We start from the raw sequence: 22816 nt of genomic DNA on the forward strand, positions 1-22816 counted from the left end.
CTTTGTGGTATGCTCGTTCTTGTATTTTCCCCACTTTTTGGTAGGGATGTCTGTTATAATAAATTGAGTTGCGGATGGAAATCAGTAGGGATTCAAGTACAATCTAATTTTCATCACATCTAGTGAAGACATTTTGGTCTTCAGTTTTGTTTGATGTAATGATAGAAACACCTATGCTTTTACAAATTTTGAAAGTTACACCATAGTCTCACATTTGTCATTGAACAACTAAAAAATTTAAATGTCTTAAAATAGCTCAGAGAAAAGAGGTGTAATTAGATCACAAATATATCTTATATTTAGGTGTAAGATTAATTGAAGATTATTTTTAGAGAATTGATTAATATTATTTTACTTTGTTATTAAGTTAAATAGAACCCCATTGAAAATATACAGATACATACTTATATTTTTCAATCCTTAGCTGCTTCTAAGAAATAGTTTTCAAAGCTTAAACCAACTTGGACGCCTGGGTGGTGCAGTGGGTTGTGCATCCAACTCGGTTTTGTCTCAGGTCATGATCTCAGGATCCTGAGAGAGAGTCCGCGCTCAGCACAATCTGCTTGGGATTCTCTCTCCTTCTCCCTCTGCCCCTCATGCTCGTGCTCTCTCTAAAATAAATAAATCTTTAAAAAAAAAAAAAGGCTTAAACTGACATGATTGTCTTCTACAGTCAAAGTTATTCCTGTCTCCTAACATCAGTGAATTGTAATATAAAGTGATGAACTTCGATAAAATTTTTTAAGTTGAAAATACATTCAAGGTAGAATGGAGAAACCAAAGAATAGAGTAAAATTTACCCCCTTGGAATCTCCTGAATCCTAAAATAACAACTGTTATTATCTGCAGAACTTTATTAATGCCATATGTATACAAGTTTATATTTTTTGCAAAAGCAGTCTCCTGATGCATATTTCATAACTTTTTTTCCATTTATTATACTTAGGGATTTAAATATTTTCATTTGTTTTCATTGTAACAAACCTATAAGCAGGGGTTGCTTTGTGTTTATTATTTTTTTTTTTTAAAAACCCAATGTATTTATTTAATATATTTGTCACAAGGGCTCAACCAGAGACTTAATTTAAAAAACAGAAACAAAACAAAAATGACACCACAGCTTAAGATACAGAGTCCTAGACAGAAATGAAGAGAAAGACTATCTAAGGAGAAAATAAAAAGACAACACAAAGAGAGAGGCTGGACAGTCAGGGATCTTGGCTGGAGACCTGCTTCGAGTAGGTTTCTTGCAGATACTTCTTAAAGGCTGTGGGGTTTTTCCAGAGCTCGGCAGCATGCGTGTTCAAAGGACTATCAATGTTTGGTTCTCCTAGCAGGCTCTGGATGGACAGCAGGATGGTCCTGACATCATACAGGGCAGACCACTTGTCCTTCAGGATGTCCAGGCAGATATTTCCCTGGGTGTCCACGTTGGGGTGGTAGCAGGGTGTGAGGAACTTCACCGTGGGCGCGTTGTAAGGGTAGCCACTGGGGAACTCCAGCGAGAGCTTATACCTCAGGTCTTCATAAACTGTGCCTGCTGCCCCATGGATGGTCCCCACCCATTTGAAAAGGTTGTCGGATTCAGGGAAGGCAGAGATGCCTTTGTCACCAGACATCATGAGGGTCATCAGCTCCTGCTGTAGCCTCTTGCCCACGGGGCCCCGGGCGGTGCCCCCGCTGGGCTCGGCTCCTTTGCGGGCGGCGGCGACGCTGGCGGCAGCTGGGTCGCGGTTCTGGGAGGCCATCCCAGGTGGTGCGGGGAGAGAGACAGGAACTCGGAGAGCACGACTGCAACTCTGGTTTGTGTTTAAAAAACAAACCACAATCCAAGCTTCTAGGACAGTAAAGTTCCTAGGGACTATCTGCGAAGGAATGCTAAACAAAACCAGCAAGCCATGCTCAGCACTGTAGTCATGGTTACATGCCAAACTCCTGCAAGTGCTTTGTGTGGCTGTCAAAAACCTTTGGCATTTTTTAGCAGGAGCTCTTGAAATTCTGCTTGAGCAAATACACACTTCTATATATAGTATTTGTGAACACCTGAAGTTTTATTTCATGTCTTACACTGATTAAATATTCTGTTAAACTATATTATCATCCTTATGTATTTATAGTTCTGAAATCTTGACCATTAGCACTATGAGGAAAGTATTCATGATAAGTATTTATGTAAATTGCCAACTTTGGGACTGTGATCTCTTCACATTTGCTTTGTAGTAATCTCCTAAATTAAAAATCAGTTCTCATCAATAAAATATTTATAAACCAAATATGAGTTGCAAGATCATAATTTAAGTATTAATAATTTTCCATGTAGAACTCTTGGAGTATAATATGCAGCAGAAGCAGTCTCAGATGCTGGAGATGCAAGTGGAGCTCAGCAGTGTGAAGGACAGAGCAGCAGAACTGCAGGAACAACTGAGTTCTGAGAAAATGGTGGTTGCTGAACTGAAGAGTGAACTTGCACAAACTAAATTGGAACTAGAAACAACACTCAAGGCACAACATAAGCACCTAAAGGAATTAGAGACCTTCAGGTATGTCAGGCTTCCTTATTATAAACCTATTTGGGTGAAGGAAGTGAAGTAATTTTGTCACAGACATTGTGCAGATCTTATAACAACATGACATTATACATAATGTGTAAATAACTTGAAACTTTGTTATTTATAGGAAAGACTACAGTGGAAAGGAAAAACTCCAAATTTTTCCAAATGATAAATTCATGATTAGGTATTGGCATATTCTCTGCTGTGGGTTCAGTTCTATTGGAGACTTATTGTTGTATAAGATATAATTTTGACTTCTGTTTTACCACCAAGTAATTTGAAGTGATATTTATGATCTCAGTGGAATCTGTGGTTCATCTACCTAAAATATACAAAATGTTTTAAAATACAATGCTTGTGAAAAGGATAAATTGTTGGTATAAATAGTGAGATATTCTGCTTGCCAAGGACACATTACAAAGACAGTCATTCTTTATTTTGAACAGTGGTTATTCCCATGTTCAGTAAAAGACGAAGGAAAATTTTTATTAACGTTATTTTGTAAAAATAAATGGTTTACAGTGCTAAATAATAGTTAGTAGTGGCATTACTAGAAACAGTTAATTTGAAATAAACCACAGTCAGAAATCTTTAATTTTTACATGGCTTATATTTTCCTATTAACTCGTTTATAATATACCTCCACTTTTAAGTGGAAGCTCTCTCTTTCTCTCAATATAAACTCGGTTAAAGTAATTTTATGAAAGTTCGATTGTCTCTGATTTAGGTTGGAAGTTAAAGATAAAACCGATGAAGTACATTTGCTTAATGACACATTAGCAAGTGAACAGAAAAAATCCAGAGAGCTCCAGTGGGCTTTGGAGAAGGAGAAAGCCAAACTAGGACGCAGTGAAGAGCGGGATAAAGAAGAACTTGAGGTATTGTTACCTTTGTCTTTACATGTCTGTGGAAAATCCAGAACAACAGAAGAGGGAGAGTCTAAAGACTTTCCTCTTTCTAAAATGTCAGGCTTAGACTCTTTATGAGGTGCAGTAAGTTGTTCACCGTATATGGAATACTATTATGTTATCTAAACATACTCTATCCAGGAAATGCTAAATGGTGTGATGCAGTTTTGTTTGGCTACATCCAGGGGTGCGTACAGACTGTTCTGCTACGGTGTGTGTTTGGGGAATTTGAGTTCGTGCATATACAATTTGATAAATAGGGCATCCATTTCAGTTTAACTCGAAGTAGTCTTGGTTCTTGTTTTCTCCTAGGGAAGGTGAACAGTGACACCTCTCTGGCAGCAGGAGCCCTCATTGTTACATTTTTAAAAAATTGAAAATGAGTCCCTTCACTCTGGGCTGTGTTCCAAAGAGGCACAGCCCAGCCTTGCACAGCTCACAGCTCAGAGCAGGATGTACTGCACCCACAGTGCCCACGTTAATGGTAGCCCCACTGGTTCAGAGCTCTTGTTCCATCCACACATGGTACTCCCTAGCTGTATGCTAAAAAACTAAGTAGCTGGCATTTCTGCCCTATTACATTTTGTTTTGTTTTGTTGGGGTTTTTTTTTTTTGAATGTCCGTCTTGGTAGCCTCCAGGCATAGTGAGCTCTCTGCCTGGCAAGGACATGATGTCCCCTCAGGTACTGATTACTACTTTTTATCATTACAAATTTGTATAAGTTTTGAGTAGTTTGTCCCTAACCCTGCTTTTCCCCATAAGCCCTATTATTTTTAATATGTGACATTGAACAACATGAGGCTTTTCAGGAGCTTCTGTCACATTATATTGGAATATTTGTATTTTTAAAAGTCATTATTTCTAGAAGGAATATACCCTGCTTCATATTCCTTGAGTAGTTATGATTAATGTTTGGAGAGAAAGTATCATTTAGCTTATCTATCTTTTGTTTATAGTCTTTGATGAAAATCATCTGGCTGTCCAAATAATCTTTAACCACTGAAAGTTTAAGTTAATACTGGATAATCAATTTTATTATCAAATACTACCAACTTAGTATTAATAAAGTAGAATTATACTTACAGAGAATATTTAATATTAACAAATTCTTAAATTCAACTTTCTTCTACAAGGATTTGAAGTTTTCACTTGAGGGTCAGAAACAAAGGAATATCCAGCTAAATCTACTGTTGGAACAACAGAAACAACTACTAAATGAATCACAGGAGAAAATAGAATCACAAAGAGTGCTACATGATGCCCAGTTATCAGAAGAACGAGGTCGAAACTTAGAGCTTCAGGTACTTCTTGAATCTGAGAAAGTTCGAATACGGGAAATGAGTAGTACCCTGGATCAGGAGCGGGAATTGCATGCTCACTTGCAGAGCAATGATGATAGTGGGCAGCCTCGGCCCTCCCTACCCTCTGAGGACCTCCTTAAAGAGCTACAGAAACAGCTAGAGGAGAAACACAGTCGCATAGTAGAATTGTTAAATGAGACCGAGAAATATAAACTGGATTCTTTGCAAACGAGACAGCAAATGGAAAAGGATAGGCAGGTTCACAGGAAGACGTTGCAGACAGAACAAGAGGCCAACACTGAGGGACAGAAAAAAATGCATGAGCTCCAGTCCAAAGTGGAAGATCTTCAGCGCCAGCTGGAAGAGAAAAGGCAACAGGTTTATAAGTTAGACCTTGAAGGAAAGCGACTGCAGGGAATTATGCAGGAATTCCAGAAGCAAGAACTAGAACGAGAAGAAAAACGAGAAAGTAGAAGAATTCTCTATCAGAATCTTAATGAGGTAAATTAATACTGTTTTAAAATAGTTTTTAAAAGAACACTACAGCCCTTTGAACATATAATTTTGATAGCGGACTAAATTATTTAAATAGTTAAGAACAGGGTGCCTGGGTGGCTCAGTCGTTAAGCGTCTGCTTTCGGCTCAGGTCGTGATCCCAGGGTCCTGGGATGGAGTCCCGTGTCGGGCTCCCTGCTCAGCGGGGAGCCTGCTTCTCCCTCTGCCCCTCCTTCCACTCAGTCTCTCAGTCTCTCTCTCTCTCTCTCTCTCTCTCTCTCTCAAATAAATAAAATCTAAAAAAGTAAAAATAGTTACGAACAAATGATTTAAAAAGGAAATTCAAAAAAGTTTATTTGGAGTATAAACCGTAATTGTGTTCCCTTGAGAAAAAATGTGATTTGCTGTTCATTTATAATTACTGCTTTTTCTTTTTCTGCCGAAAATTGCTAGCCATCCACATGGAGTTTAACCAGTGATCGAACTAGAAATTGGGTTCTTCAACAGAAACTAGAAGGAGAGACAAAGGAATCAAGCTATCCTAAACTGATTGAAATGAATGAAGGAGCTGGCTGTAATCATGCATTAGGAATCATCAGACAAAAGCTTCAACACATGGCTTCAAAACTACAGCATCTGGCCCAGAAAGCCTCCAATAGGTTAGAGTTTTCCTTCTGACTTTGGAAATGGCATTCTTAGACAAGCTGGTCAGAACCTGCCCCTCACTAATAGCTAGCCAAGGGTGGGGAATTGAAATTTTAAAGTTAATGCATGTTCACATTAGGAGATGGTATTCTTTAACAAAACTCATATACCTGAAAACCTTCACCTTGAGCCCTGGAAAGAGAACACTTTAATGTAAGGGAGGAGATAGGTGAAGTAGAGTGTCACTTAATCTGTACAGTTTGTGCTCGTCAGCACCACTAATTGAGAAAGATATGTTTTGACTTTTTGTCTTCTTCTTGAAGACTACAGTTTGAAACAGCAGATGATGAAGACTTCATTTGGGTTCAGGAAAATATTGATGGAATTATTTTACAACTACAGAAATTAACTGGCCAGCCAGGGGAAGAGGTAAGACTTTAAAGATTTAATGGAGCTGTATGAATCATTTGAAACTGGCACCATATTTTCTAAATTTTAATTTTATCTTTTAATTTATTTTAAATAATAATATATGTTTTTCCCTAATAGAAGAAGATAGTGAAAATTTGAGGGGAAATTAACTTTCGTTATCATTATTGAATAATTATAGTGACATTATATTGTGATAACCAAGTTTCTTGCAAGAATAGTCTGGCTTCTACCCTCACCACTCTCAAAACCACCCACAGAATGCCACCAGTGTCTTCACAGTTGACTAATCTGATGAATCTTTTCATTCCCTGACTTCCTTGACTTCTTTATAGCATTTGACACTTTGGACCTCTCCCATCTTAAAAACCCTCTTTTTTTTTTTTTTTTACCTTTTGTGACAATATTCTCTTATTTCTTCCATTCCTTTCATCAGTCACCTTCATGAATTCCTCTTCCTCCTGTCCTCATCCATTTTTTTCTCTGTGAAAGCTCATTCATTCCCACAGCCTGAGTTCTCAGTAGACTTACTTACTGAACAAATACTTATATCAGGCACTTGTTATGTGCCAGGTACTATCCTGGGTTCTGAACTGCAATGAACAAATCTGATAAAATTCTCACCCTTGTATTTACCCCAAAGATACAAATGTAGTGATCTGAAGGGGCACATGCACCCCAGTGTTTACAGCAGCAGTGTCCACAATAGCCAAACTATGGAAAGAGCTTAGATGTCCATCAGCAGATGAACGGATAAAGAAGATGTGTGTGTACACACACACACACACACACACACACACAGAATGGAATATTAAGCAGCCATCAAAAAAATGAAATCTTGCCATTTGCAACAATGTGGATGGAACTAGAGGGTATTACGCTAAGCAAAATAAGTCAATCAGAGAGAGACAATTATATAATCTCACTGATCTGAGGAATTTGAGAAACAAGACAGGGGATCATAGGGGAAGGGAGGGAAAAATGAAACAAGATGAAACCAGAGAGGGAGACAAACCATAAGAGACTCTTAATCTCAGGAAACAAACTGAGGGTTGCTGGAGGGGAGGGGGGTGGGAGGGATGGGGTGGCTGGGTGATGGACATTGGGGAGGGTATGTGCTATGATGAGCACTGTGAATTGTGTAAGGCTGATGAATCACAGACCTGCACCCCTGAAATGAATAATACATTATATGTTAATTAAAAAAATTTTTTTTAAATCTCACCCTTATGGACCTTATCTTCTAGGGGCCTGTGGTTCTAGTGTATACCTCTGTCCTGTGGTCCAGGTTTATATTTTCCATTAATTACAGGAACTCTTTCCTTGGGAAAGTGGACCCCATAGTGATCCCTTAGGAACCTCACAGGCACGTTCCAAACTGAGCATCATCTTTCTTTTCTTCTTCTGTCCCCAACCCACATTTCTAGTCCTGAAAGCGCCCAGTTTGGAAAGTTGAAAGTCACCATAGACCACTTTACTTCACTCAGTTGTGTATCGCAGCAGTGACTAAGTCCTGTGCTTTTACCTTCTAAGTATCTACCCCATGTGCCCTTAGTCATTGCCTTTATTCAGGCTTCCATTATTTCTCACCTGAACTATTGTAATGACTTCCTGATGTGTCCACCTGACACCAGGATCTATCTTCCCTAATTTACTGTACTTTGCATGCTGCTACCAAGGAATTTTTCTAACACATAAATTTTATTTGTGGCACTCTTGTCTCAAGGCCATTTATGGCTCTCCACTGCTTACATTTAGGTCTATTATCTGTAAAGTGAAGGCAGCCTTTACTGTAGCCTTATCAAGCCACTTGTAGCTCCCTAAAAGCAACATACTCTCAAAGAAAACCCTTGTGCCTTACACATGCTGTTCCTTCTACTTAATATGCCCTTCCCTGTCTTCTTTCCTACCTGTGAAATTCTTCCTAGTTACTTAAGACTCAACTCAAGCACTACTTCTTCATGAAATCTCTTGTTCTGAGTGCCCATTCACGTTTATGTGCATTGTTCATAAACGTTTGTGCTTCCATGACCTTAATTCCATTTTATCTTTCTAGCCTAGCTTAGTGTCCCCAGGTACTTCTTGTGGCTCACTGACTGAAAGACTGCTGAGACAAAATGCTGAGCTGACAGGACATATCAGCCAACTGACAGAAGAAAAGAATGATCTGAGAAATACGGTTATGAAGCTGGAAGAACATATCAGGTGGTACCGACAGACAGGAGCTGGCAGAGATTATGTACGTCTAATTTGAGCATGGCCACACTCGAAATACTGCAGAATTACAACTTCTGCTCTCTGGTTTCAATTCTTAACCCTAACATAAAAATATTAAATATCTGGTTCTTAGTATGATCATTGGAAAATGTTAGCGAGATGACAGTGATATTTGGGAGCCTTCTCTGGGCCAGATCATGGGTTCTATACTTTCAGAGTCTTTAATCCACATTCAGCCTTGTACATGAGAAAACTGAAGTCTATAGTCAAACCAAGAACTGCTTATCTTAACCAAAGCTAGATACTATGCTATCTGTGGACCATCAGTGGATCCATGTAAAGAAATATTCAAATGTGAATTCTGACTGTTCTTATCAGTTACTATGTTTGTGACTCAAGTGAAAGATGCCATTAAATTTTATATTTCAGTCTAATAAACCACTCTAGCAGTTTAATTTTTTCCAGTTAAAAACTACAAAATAAATTGCTAGCTTCTGTAATATAAAGATAGGAATATAATATAAAATAAAGATAGGAAAGACTCGTGAGACAACTGTGCAGTCTGCATGATAACACATCCACAGAGCTTCTGTAGCAATTCACTTCTCTGTGGACATGCCGGGTGGTTGTTTCCCCACTTCCCCAGTGTGCTGATTCAGGCATAGGCTCTACATTTGAACCCAGATGGTCCATTTATTAAGTCTCTAAACTGTTTTATTTCAAAGCTTTGCAAAATCTAAACACTTTCCTTCGGGCTAGGCTCCCACAGGGGTTTTTAGTTTTAAAATTAAACTACTAAGCAAAGGACCATATACTTAGTGTATATTCTTTACTGTCAGTTGAGATTGGCTTTGAACTCTCCCGGTCTGAGACTGGAAAGCTGAGGTTCCCATAGGGGATACCTTTAATGTGTTTAATTTAGATTTTTCAGACTTATGCCTAAAAATCATGTAAGTAGGCTCTGGTCTCTGCAGTCTTCTAGGTTTTCATTCAGTGGTGGTGCCAACATTGAAGCCATCATTGCTTCTGAAAAAGAAGTCTGGAACAGAGAAAAGTTGACTCTCCAAAAATCCTTGAAAAGAGCAGAAGCTGAAGTGTACAAACTGAAAGCTGAACTAAGAAATGAAGCTTTACTTCAGAATCTGAGCCCTGATTCTGAGCATGCTGCTATAAAGGTAGGGGACATCTTCCATCAAAACATGTACCAAAGCTGGTCCTCTGCTTTGGCCTTGTTTCATCTCTCACTAACCTTAACTGAACAGAGTAAAGAAGTGTAGGTGGCACTTCGGCTGTCTCTAGATCTCACTATTGAGTGTGTGTCATGAATGCAGGTCTCTAGCTGGTCACAAAACCTTGGTGGCAAGGCATGCCATCATGGCAGCACCGTGAGCTCATGGCCCCACTACCCCCATCTCATCCCTAATAGATAACAGAAAGTTCTCTTCCACTGCCAACAAAAGCTCTACTACTATCAATATCAGAGCATCACCACGCTCTGTAAGATGGTAAGCCCTCTGAACAGCCTCTCTACACTGACTCTAATGAATGTTGCAATAAAACTTTTAATCTGTTAACATAAAATCCAAAACAAAAAGAAAAATGTTTGGAATATTTTTTTAACTATGGAGTGAACATAAATTTATGACTCTTAAAGGGACAGAGAACATTAACATTGGAAACGTTAAATAAAGGAAAAAAAGTTAAATAGATTAGTATTTATAATACTAATAATAAAAGTAGCTCTATGCAGTTAGAAGAAAAACCGAGATGATAATGGAATTACAAAAATATTTGCAAAAAAAGTTAAATAGATTAGTATTTATAATACTAATAATAAAAGTAGCTCTATGCAGTTAGAAGAAAAACCGAGATGATAATGGAATTACAAAAATATTTGCAGTAAATATGATGACTAGGGGGCGCCTGGGTGGCTCAGATGGTTAAGCGTCTGCCTTCGGCTCAGGTCATGATCCCAGAGTCCTGGGATCGAGTCCTGCATGGGGCTCCCTGCTCCTTGGGAGCCTCCTTCTCCCTCTGCCTCTTTCTCTCTCTCTCTGTCTCTCATGAATAAATAAATAAAAATCTTTAAAAAAAAAAAAAAGTAAATATGACTAGGCACTAAAATCCAAAATAAACCAAAAATCTAAGTATAAGGTTTGTATTCACATTGCACTGACTAAAATGAGGCAGAAGTGTAAAATTTAAGGTTATCCTTACCTTCAACTTTGCTGATCAAGTAGAAGACAGTAGTAGGATATCTGCCATTCTGCTCCTACAACTTTTTTTAAAATAAAATCTAGGTTATCTTCCCCTAGAGAACAATTTGAATGGCTTCTTAATAACGTCTTTATGTTCTTCCCTTTCTTTAACATAGAGAATTTATGGTAAATATCTGAGGGCAGAAAGTTTTCGGAAAGCTCTCATTTATCAGAAGAAATACCTGCTGCTGTTACTGGGTGGGTTCCAGGAATGTGAAGATGCCACCCTGACTTTGCTTGCCCGGATGGGGGGGCAGCCAGCCTTCACAGACCTCGAGGTGATCACCAACCGTCCAAAGGGCTTCACCAGGTTTCGGTCAGCGGTCAGAGTGTCCATGGCAATTTCAAGGTAAAGTGTTGGAAAGAAAATGCATTTTGATAGACTCTAAAAAGATTTAGATTTATAATCTTCTCTTTTCTCTGCCTATTGTGCTCTGTATTCATACAGTATGAGACACTTGCCATCACTAAAACATGCGGGCTTCTTTCTTTCATCCTTTTAGCCAGGGATACTTTACATTGTACCATGGAGACCCAGCTTCCCAGATGCAGGCAACTGGTAACTCAGAGCTGGCACATCCATTCTGGATTTTTTTGTTTTATTTTTTAACTCTGAATAAGCCCATGAACTACCTCAGATGTAGAAATAAAAGGGATCACGAAAGGGGAAAAAATGTTTTTGAAAATTTATTTAGGCTACATACTCATTTTCTTCATTGCTAAAATAACCCACTCTTGGAGTTCTGCTACACAAAACTCTGGTCTAACTCTGCATCCAAACCCCAGATTAGCCTTTAGGGCATTGGACTGAGCTAGTGCTTTTGTCACTCTGCCTCTAGTAGTTCCAAGCTAGGAACTCTGGACTCATTCTGTTTGTGGCTGAAATGGAGCCAGGACTCAAACTCCCTTGAGGGCCTGGCCTCCTGCAGCCCTCTCATCTGAGTGAATATACCCAGACCCCTAGGCTTCCCCGTGCTTCCCCTCCCTTTTATTCATGTAGGAGGAACCAGACAGTCTCAAAAGAATTTTTAGTTTTACAGCTTCCTATCAGGTCACATCTCATATGGTCTTCAAAGGGTTTTGTCCTTTTTCTTTGACCTATCATCCTTTGAAAAATACAACAGAGGTTTTTAACTAGAAGCTGTCTGAGATCACCTAGTTCAGAATACCATCTTACAGATGAGGAAACTGAGGCCCAGAAAGTTTGCAAAGCCAGTAGTGATAGAGCTAGGACAATCAGCCAGGGCTCCCACGTCTCATCCATGTGGGCTCTGTAAAGGAAGCTCACATTTTCTCTTATTGATGGTCTGAGACCCTCCTTGCCTCTGTTGTTCCACATTGTTGGCAGGTTGTCCCGGTTTCTCCTTCCTCATCGTCCATTCCTTTTACCACCTTGTACACTCTATACAGGGTGAGGTGCTGGGAGATGCACTGATGATGAAAAAAATAAAAACCTTGCCTAAATCCCTAAAGGCAGCTCACGTCCTAGTGGGGAAGACCAGTATGCTCATAACTTAGAAGACACTAAATGACAGGTCATAGGAGTTAGTTATTAATTTTATTGGAAAAATTTGGGAAGGCTCCTTGAAAACTAGTCGCCACTGAAAGACTTCATTCTAACTGCCTCTTTTTCTTGTCCTCTTACATGTGCATTGTATTTTCACCATCCCAAAACTGAGCTTCACAACTGATTGGAATTAAGAAATCAAAACTGGTGTTTAGAAAGTTCCTTGGGCCAGGGTCGGGCAGGCAGCACCTTGCCACAGCTGGTCTGGTGCACTGCCACCCCCCTTCCTTTTAAAGCCTCATTGGTTTTCACCCCCGATCCCATGGCCTCACTCCTCTTCCAGCTTTCCCAGCTCGGTCTCACTGCCAGGGTAACAGTTTTTATTCTCGTTCCATCTCATTTGCCTTGTAGTCTCCATTCTTTTCTCTCTCTCTCTTAAGATTTTATTTATTTATTTGAGAGAGAGAGCACGAGCAGGGGGCAGGGAGAGAGAGAAGCGATGCGGGACTCGATCCTAGGATCCTGGGATCACGACCTGAGCTGAAGGCAGACGCTCAACCGACTGAGCCACCTAGGCGCCCCATTCTTTTCTCCTTTCATTATTTCTCGCCCTTTCTTTGCCCATCCACTTTTCTCTTTTTTGCTTTTGCTCCTCATCTCTTTGAGTTCTAAACCTCTAAAGTCAGAACCTGGTCCTGGCAACAGACAAGATTTCTGGGCCTCTTGGGAAGCCAGTCAGTTTTGTTTCAGTTTATTTTGCCACAAACCAGGAGACATTTGCGTAATTTTAGATTAGGCAGTCATGTGACTGTGTTGAAATTTGTTCTGTGTTCATATTCAAATGTATGACTTTATTTTTGTGGGAAATGTATATTTATATTCTTTCCATTGTAGATGTGCTGTGAAACTTTTTCTTGGCATCTTTTTTAGAATGAAATTTTTGGTTCGACGGTGGCAACGAGTCACAAGTGCTGGTTCCATCAATATTAACAGGGATGGCTTTGGACTGAATCCAGGTGAAGTCAAAATAGGATTTCTTGTGTTTATGATTCTCTTAATATTACCGTATGTGTAATGCCTTCCAAATAATGTGTTCTGGAAACTGTTGTCCAAAGACCAGAGAGCCCTATAACCAACAGAGCTGGGGACCTTGCTGTTTAAAAGAGTAATGAGAGCGAATTTTTATGGGCCACGTAGTCTGAACTAGGCCCTACTTTGTCCATATATTCTCATGCATTTTCCCAATCCTATGATGTAAGTATGGCTACTGTTATTCTCACTTTATAGAAGAAAAACTGAGGCATGGAAAGCATTTGTTGTTTGTCTCAGATTACCCAGTGGGAAGTGGCAGAGCCAGCATTGAACCCTGGCAGTCTGGCTCTAGACCCCACTCCCCATACAACTGCATTTAAGGCTCTGATTCCAGATAGAATTGCTATTAGTCATATGGAAGTTATGGTTTCAGGTTTTCACAATTTAGTGGTATTCAGGTTTCTGAGCTTACAAATAGGTTGTATATAATGGTAACAGTTAAAATTCCTTCTTGCTACACCTAAAAGTGGAAACAAACTAGAACTTCAATATTTTAGGCATACCGATAAGCTCAGAAACTGGAGAGTATACAGAGTTTCATCCACACAGCATAACTATATTAATGCAGCTATGTATTGGTATTAAACCACCTTTACGTATTCTACCAGTAACTAAGCAGAGGAGGAGGAGATATGTTTGGTATGCTAAGCAAAGTGCCTTGAAATATGCATTCTTACACAGAAACAGCTGAAATTTGCACCGTAATGAGTTCTGTGTTTTAAGTTAGCAAATCCTGATTTCAAGTTTTTTCTAGTAAAAGTCAGTAGGGTGGTGTGAAGTAGTATTTTTTATCCAAATCATCTTTTTCCCCAAGCCATACACACTCAGACACCCCTCACCTCACCTCTAATTATAACTAAGAAGAGGTCTTTTAAAAAAATATTCTAAGTAAGTAGTTTATTTTCTTTGAGGTATAGTTCCAGATTATTAGAAATACTTATATTCAAAGGAAAACAAATTAACAGTTCTGTTTTTTCTCTTCTTTGGAAGAATAATTGAAGATGACTATAAATAGGAGATAGTATTGTATAGTACAGTATTGTAGTCTTTTGAGCCCTTCTCTGTTTTGTAGAAATTTTTCAAGGGCTTGATATTTTTCTTTTTTATGATGTGGTACATTTTGGATTACTTTAGGCTCTGAAAAGACTGATCCATTTTATCATTCTTCTGGTGGGCTGGAGATATATGGAGAACCGAGACACACTACATATCGCTCAAGATCAGAGCTGGACTATCCTAGGTCTCCTGTACCTTTTCAAAATAGGTAAGGATTGGATAAACATGCCTAGAGTAGTTACCTATACTAATACTTAACAGACAAAGGAGGACAGTGTTAGGGCTTTGACTCCTTTGCATCAAAATAACTAGGTGTGTGTTTACTTGCATATGATGTATATAATCTAAGGCTGAGAATCAAAAATAGTTTTTGGATATATACCTGGTTTCCAAGAGTATAGGAAACCAAGCACTGGGTGTTACATGCAACTAATGAATCAATGAACACTACATCAAAAACTAATGATGTACTATACAGTGGCTAACTGAACGTAACTAAAAATGATCATTTCTTAAAAAAAAAACAAAAAAGAAAGGAAACCGAACTGACCAAGTGTTATTTTAGTATATGCTGTGGTTGGACGCTGGGAAAAGTATTAACTAAAATTGACAGTCTCTGGGGATTATGAAAGAATACTCTAAAGTCTACAGGACAAGATGCATTTGTACATATACAGTGTTTATCGAGGACTTCTGCAACAAGCACTGTACTAGACACTTTTATGATAACTTAGTAGCTGCTGTGAGTTTTTTAGAAGTTTTTTTCCCATAGACATCACAAACTCAGACATTGGGGGATACAGATTAAGCCTAGCTTAGCATTCCTGAGTACTTACTGAGACTTACTGACTGAAAGACTACTGAGGCAAAATGCTGAGCTGACAGGACATATCAGCCACTGAGTGAAGAAAAGAATGATTTAAGAAACATGGTTATGAAGCTGGAAGAACACATCAGGTGTTATCAACAGACAAGAGCTAACAGATTACATACGTCTGTTTTTAGCATGGCCATATACCAGAAATATTGCAAAGTTACAATTTCTACTCTCTGGTTTCAGTTTTTAACCCTAACAATGTAAAAATACTAAGTATCTGATTCTTAGCAAGATCACTGGGAAATATTATAGAGATGGCATTGATAATATTTATATTAGATATATATGTTACATAAGAATTAATAACTTACTATAATTAGAATAATAAGTAATTATTATTTACTGGGAACCTTTTCTGATCCTGGGTTTATATACATTCAGAATCTCTAATCCACATTCACATAAGAAAACTGAAAGTTCATAGTCAAACCAAGAACTACTTATCTGCAAAGCCTCATACTTTGCTACCTATGGACCAACAGCAGACACATGTAAAGAAATGTTCAAATGTGAATTCTGACTGTTCTTGCCAGTTATCAGTTACTATGTTCATGGCTCAAGTTAAAGATTGACCTTTTGAGGGCAGGGTGGAGGCAGGTTGTTACGTTACTTGCTTTGTGGATGACTTGGATTCATGTTCATATTTTTAATCTCATAGGTACCCAGGCCCTCCAGCTGATTTAAATCCTGGTTCCTTAGCATGTTCTCAGCTTCAGAATTATGACCCTGACAGAGCCCTGACAGATTATATCACTCGGCTAGAGGCACTGCAGAGACGGCTTGGAACCGTACAGTCAGGTACTCCCGGCTTCGCCATGCATTACTATGGGCAGCCCTGTAGTGCTGGTTGGACCCCGAGCTCTCTGTTCTCTGTCTGAAATTCCTTGACTTTCCTCATTAGATAATCAAATCTTAGAATTTAGTTCCTGAGTTACCAGGTTAGACTTAGGAATTTACTCAAGGGCGCCTGGGTGGCTCAGTTGGTTAAGCGACTGCCTTCGGCTCAGGTCATGATCCTGGAGTCCCGGGATCGAGTCGCACATCGGGCTCCCTGCTCAGCAGGGAGTCTGCTTCTCCCTCTGACCCTCCCCCCTCTCATATGCTCTCTCTCTCTCTCATTCTCGCTCTCTCAAATAAATAAATAAAATCTTTAAAAAAAAAAAAAGGAATTTACTCAAGATACGACTTATCACCCCAGATTTCACTCCCACAAATTTCATCTACTTTAGGTGAAATGCACAGCAGGCACCTGTGTACAAAGCCCCGTGAGGCTTACAGAGTCTGCTGGAGAGCATGTTCCCAAGTATAGCTGCCTCCTGAACAAACCAGGCTTGGACTGCACAGAGCCACTTATATACAGATATTTTTCACTAACTACAATACAGTACTATAAATGTATTTCCTGTTATGATTTTCTTAACATTTTCTTTTCTCTAGCTTACTTTATTATAAGAATATAACATTATAGAAATATGTGTTAATTGCCTGTATGTTACCTAGAAGGCTTTCTTAGGAGTAGGCTATTAATAGTTAGGTTTTGGGAGAGTCCAACGTTATACATGGATTTTTGACTGTGTAAGCGGTCAGTGCCCCTAACCCCCACATTGTCCAAGGGTCAACTACAATACGTAGTGAGGCATGCAAATTAGGAGTGGGGACCTGAGAGAAGGAAGCAAGCATCTTAAGCATTTAATGCAGCCATTATCCCTACTAGGACCCAGTGCTTTTATGCATGATCCACGAAACCTGTTCCATTCAAAAGACTTTATAAGAATGACCTTTTTTCCCTCCTTTCATAAACACACAAAAATTCATACTTAATAGATATATGAAGTCCCTCTTCATTGTGGGAAAATCTCTTTTCCCTGTCTCCCTTCAATTCACTCCTGATTCAGAGGTTTGAATCATTTTAATTTAATGTGCTTTAATTTTAAATCAATATTTTGTTTTTACTTTTGTGAAAGACCCTTCTTTTCCTGCTATGCCCACAAACTAGATAGGGCCAGTAGCAGGTTATTTTTAGTAGTTTGTCTCCTCATACAAGAAATCACCTAGCCCAAGCAACTCGTAGTCATAGGAAACTATTATTATCATAGCTGGACTTTGGTATGGTTTGGTTTGTATTTTGTTTTGAGCATCTAGATTTCTCAAGACTCAGATTTTATTTTATTTTTATTTATTTATTTTAATTTAAATTCAATTAACATATAATGTATTATTTCAGAAGTAGAGTTCAGTGAAGACTCAGATTTTAAAGACCAAAAGATTTTTCAAGAGGCAGGAGGTATAGGGTATAGGACATTCAACCTGCTGGGCACTTTTAAGAGAACTTAACATTAGTCTGACCTTGCTACAGATCCAGCTACAGTGACTTTTAAATATATATTCAACGTCTCTTAAAAATCGTTCAGGGGCGCCTGGGTGGCTCCGTCAGTTGGGCATCCGCCTCTTGGTTTCAGCTCAGGTCATGATCTCATGCGTCATAAGATCGAGCCCCCCCACTGGGCTCTGCGCTCAGCAGGGCGTTTGCTTGAAGATTCACTCCCTCTGCCCCTCCCTCAATTCATGTGCATGTGTGCACTCTCTTTCAGATAAATAAATAAATCTAAAAAGTAAAAATCAGTTCAAGTATGAATAAGACTTTTTAGAAAAATAAAAGGCTTTTTTTTTTTTTTTTAAATAGGCTCTTTGGCCTAGCACAGAGTCCAACTCAGGGCTCGAACTCAAGACCCTGAGACTGAGACCCGAGCTGAGATCAAGAGTTGGATGCCTAACCGACTGAGCTACCCAGGCTCGTTAAAAAAAAAAAAGGCATGTTTTAATGGAGGGTAATAGTAATCTTCTGCCCTTCATGAACTAGTTAGTCTGGTGTAGGTAGAATTCTAATTTGAAATCACTTCAGGCATACCTCATTTTATTGTGCTTTGCTTTATTGCAGTTTGCAGATAAGCATTTTTTACAAATTGAAGGTTTGTAGCATCCCTGTGTTTGAGCAATCTCTTGGTTCCATTTATCCAACATTTGCTCACTTTCATGTCTGTCACATTTGGTAGCTCTCATAGTGTTTCAGAGTTTTTCATTAGACCTGTGATCAGTGATTTTTGATGTTACTGTTGTAATTGTTTTGGAGACACCATGAACAGTGCCCGTATAAGACAGCAAACTTAATTGATAAATGTGTTCTGAGTGCTCCACCAACCAGCCACTCCTATGTCTCCTTTCGTCTCCTAGAGCCTCCCTATTCCCTGAGACACAGCAACATTGAAATTAGGAGCCCTACAATGCCCTCTTAAGTATTCAACTGAAAGGAAAAGTCACACATCTCACTTAAAATCAAGAGCTAGAAATGATTAAGCTTAGTGAGGAAAGCAAGTCAAAAGCCAAGATAGGCCAAAAGGTAGGCCTCTTGCACCAAAGAGCCAAGCTATAAATAAAAATAAGTTCTTGAAGGAAATTAAAAGTGCTACACCAGGGCACCTGGGTGGCTCAGTTGGTAAACATCTGCCTTTGGGTCAGGTCATGATCCCAGGGTCCTGGGATCAAGTCCCACATCGGGCTCCCTGCTCCTCCCCCTCCCTTTGCTGCTCCCCCTGCTTGTGCTCTCTCTCTGTCAAATGGATAAGTAAATAAAATCTTTAAAAATAAATAAAAATTTTAAAAAATTTCTACACCAGTGAACACACAAATAAGAAAGCAAAATACCCTTATTGCTGATAAGGAGAAAGTTTTAGTGGTCTGGATAGATCAAACCAGCCACAACATTCCCTTACGCCAAAGCCTAATCCAGAGCAAGGCCCTAACTCTCCTCAATTCTGTAAAGGCTGAAAGTGGTGAAGGAGCTGCAGAAGAAAGTTTGAAGCTAGCAGAGGTTGGTTGATGCGTTTTAAGGAAAGAAGTCTCCATAGCATAAAAGTGTGAGGTGAAGCAACAAGTGCTAATGTAGAAGCTCCAAGTTACCCAGAAGATCTGGCTAAGATCATTCCTGAAGGTGGCTACACTGAATAACAGATGTTTAATGTGGACAGAACAGCCTTCTTTTGGAAGAAGATGCCATCTAGGGCTTTCATAGCTGGAGACAAAGAGTCAATGTCTAGCTTCAAAGGACAGGCTGACATCTAGGGCTTTCATAGCTGGAGACGAAGAGTCAGTGTCTAGCTTCAAAGGACAGGCTGACTCTCCTGTTAGGGGCTGATGCAGTGGGTGACTAGGTTGAAGTCAGTGCTCATTTACCATTTCAGAAATCCTGGGGCCTTTAGGAATTATGCTAAATCTGTTCTGCCTGTGTTACATCAAGATAAAACACCACATCTGTTTATAACATGGTGTACTGAATATTTTAAACCCATTGTTGAGATCCACTGTTCAGGAAAAAAAGATTCCTTTCAAAATATTACTGCTCATTGACAATACACCTGCTTACCAAGAGCTCTGATGTACAACGGGATTCATGTTTACATGCCTGCTAATACAACATCCATTCTGCAACCCCATGGATCAAGGAGTAATTTTGATTTTCAAGTCTTAGTACTTATGAAATATATTTTGTAAGTTTGTAGCTATCATAGATAATGATTCTCCTGACAGATCTGGGCAAAGTAACCCAAAAACCTTGTGGAAAGGATTCACCATTCTAGATGCCAGTGAGAACATTTACGATTCATGGGAAGAGGTCAAAATATCAACATGAACAGGAGTTTAGAAGACATTGATCTCAACCCTCATGCATGACTTTGAGGTGTTGAAGACTTAGTGGAGGAAGTACCTGCAGATACAGTGGAAGTAGCAGGAGAACTAGAAGTGGAGCCTGAGGATGTAACTGAATTGCTGCAATCTTACGAGGAAACTTTTTAATGGTTGAAGGGTTCCTTATGGATGAGCAAAACAAGTGGTCTCTTGAGATGGAATCTGTTCCTAGTGAAGATACTGTGAAGATTGTTGATAACAAAGGATTTATAATATTACATAAACTTAGTTGATAAAGCAGCAGTTTCAGAGGATTGATTCCAGTTTTGAAAGTTCTACACTAAAAAAAAAAAAAAGTTCTACACTGAGTAAAATGCTGTCAAACAGCATCACATACTACAGAGAAATTGTTCATGAAAAGAAGAGCCAATCGATGCAGCAAATTTCATTTTTGTTTTATTTGAAGTAATTGCCACAACCACCCCAACGTTCAGCAACCACCACCACCACCACCATGGTCAGCAGCCTTCAACATGGAGACGAGACCTTCCAACAGCAAAAAGATAAGCTCAGATGATGATTAGCACTTTTCAATAATAAAGTGTTAAAGGTATGTACATTGTATTTTTAGACATAATGCTATTGCACACTTAATAGACTATAGTGTAAACATAATTTTTATTTGCCTGGGAAAACAGAAAAATTTATTTAACTCTGTATTGCAATATTCACTTGATTGCAGTAGTCTAGAACCCAAGCTGCAGTATCTCCAAGGTGCGCCTGTACTGATTGGTCTGGCATAGGTAGCAATTTAATTTAAAATCATTTACGTGTCTTCTTTCTCTCTTAGGTTCAACCCAGTTTCATGCTGGCATGAGAAGATAATCCTTTGGAACATTAATGAATCAAAGTGATTTTAAACAGATTCCCTTTTGTAAATCAGTTCTTTTGTGCTTTTGTATTGTGGATATTCAGCGGGACCAATATGAACACAGCTTATGATTGTATACAAATCCCTTTGCCAGCACATGAAAACAAACTGGAATTTGTACATAATAGCATTGTGTATGTATTCATGCACAAATCATTTAATTACATGTATATTTGTGGAATGCTAATTTAAATGATTAAATTATAAACCTTGTGTATTTATCGGATGGGTGAAAAGATTAAACTTTTGCGCATTATGATACTGCTGAATGTGTAGCTTGAGGTGTCCTGCACTTTTCTTATAAGGCTACTGAATTACATGTTTCTGCCCTAATATATTTGCTACTGGTGATGAAGACAGATACTATCACTTGTAGAGACCTATTTTTGTATAATGGTAGAAGTTTTGAATTTTATGGGGTATTTTGTCAAGTACTGAAATAAAAATGACTTCACCATTTTAACCGCACTGTATTTGAACCTTTTTTTTTTGGAACCTTCATTTTTAACTGAGACATAGTGCTTGGTGTATGTCTTAGTCCATTCAGGCTGCTGTAAACCAAATACCATAGACTAGATGGCTTATAAACAGTAGAAATTTACTTCTCACAGTTCTGGAGGCTGGGAAGTCAAAAATCAAGGTGCCAATAGATTTGGTATCTGGTAAGGGCCTGCTTCCTGGTTCAAGGACTACCATCTTCTTGCTCTGTCTTCACATGGCAGAGGGGACAAGGGAGCTCTCTGAGGTCTCTTTTATAAGGACATTCATCCCGTTTATGAGACATCTGCCCCATGACCTTATCACCTCCCAAAGGCCCCACTTCCAGATACCAACAGACTGAGGATTGGATTTCAATATAAGAATTTGGTGGGGGGAGACGGACACAAACATTCAGTCAGTGGCAGTGCAGATTATCTCATCTCAAATATACATATTTTGAGATTTAGAAAGTTGTCCTAATCTTAGATACTACTGGGATTTTTCTCTCCCTCACTTGAAGTTTTCTATGTAACTTTCTATCAACTTTACATATAGTATTTTTTAAAAGCTATGTTAATATTTTCATTAGTCTATAATTGCCCTATTATGTTTAGTGTTACTTGTGTCCAAATGTGTGTCTTCACAAAGCCATGCCTACTAGAATGATGCACAAATCATTTAACTGAAAGAATCTTAAATTTTATTAACCATAATACTAAATGCAGCAGAATTAAGCAGTATTCTTGCTGTCCAAGCCAAATTCCAGATTGGGAAGCTCTCATAGAGATAATGTAAATCTCAGCATTTCTGAACCAGAATCCTCCCTGAAATACGGCATCTTACTGAAACAGCAAGAGGAATAGTATTTAATGCTTACATCCTGAAGATTTTGTCTTACCCCTGGACATTCTATGATTTTATACCGACAAATAGGCTATGGTAACAAGTTCTACATTCTCGGAGATTTCAAATTACTTAATTTTTCCATATTAGCAGCTGGGTTCCAATTAAGAGGAGTTCCAGAAATAAAAAATGTATCCCAAAGCATTTAATTGAGTAAAAACTTTTTTAGTTAGTATAGCTGGCCATTCAAGGCCCTTCTGCTGTGAGAGAGAATGGAGAAGGTAGCAGATGGACAGGTGTCCCATCATCTGACCATCAGCCCTCCTTATGACATCAGGCCTCTCCAGTCCAACTTGTCGATGCTTCTCAGTCATGAATCAGTGGTTAAAAATTAAGTCTATTCAAAGCCAAACTATGGAAAGAGCCCAGATGTCATCGATGGATGAATGGATAAAGAAGATGTGGTTATGGGATATTATGCAGCCATCAAAAAAACGAAATCTTGCCATTTGCAATGATGTGGATGGAACTAGAGGGTGTT

At 38.8% G+C, this 22816-nt stretch overlaps 1 protein-coding gene and 1 pseudogene across 4 annotated transcripts in view; one reads left to right on the forward strand and one right to left on the reverse strand.

Annotated features, from left to right (window-relative positions):
• AKAP9 (A-kinase anchoring protein 9) overlaps positions 1–21415 on the forward strand; it is a 155430-nt gene extending 134015 nt beyond the window's left edge. For 3 of the 4 annotated variants that reach the window (XM_088018581.1, XM_088018583.1, XM_088018582.1), the window contains 12 exons: positions 2321–2540; positions 3280–3430; positions 4595–5263; positions 5711–5916; positions 6226–6331; positions 8388–8570; positions 9523–9723; positions 10923–11155; positions 13244–13329; positions 14540–14669; positions 15997–16136; positions 20488–20865. In XM_088018581.1, the coding sequence (XP_087874707.1) occupies positions 2321–2540; positions 3280–3430; positions 4595–5263; positions 5711–5916; positions 6226–6331; positions 8388–8570; positions 9523–9723; positions 10923–11155; positions 13244–13329; positions 14540–14669; positions 15997–16136; positions 20488–20588 (2426 nt within the window). In that variant the 3' untranslated portion in view covers positions 20589–20865. The other variant, XM_028117920.2, reaches the window with a different exon arrangement.
• On the reverse strand, positions 1037–1763 carry LOC114220228 (ubiquitin-conjugating enzyme E2 C pseudogene; annotated as a pseudogene).
• Positions 21416–22816: the final 1401 nt, after the last annotated feature.

Source organism: Eumetopias jubatus, unplaced genomic scaffold (genome assembly GCF_037043125.1).
Source record: "Eumetopias jubatus isolate StellerSeaLion01/CBP00866 unplaced genomic scaffold, mEumJub1_p1.0 scaffold_14, whole genome shotgun sequence".
Lineage (NCBI taxonomy): Eukaryota > Metazoa > Chordata > Mammalia > Carnivora > Otariidae > Eumetopias > Eumetopias jubatus.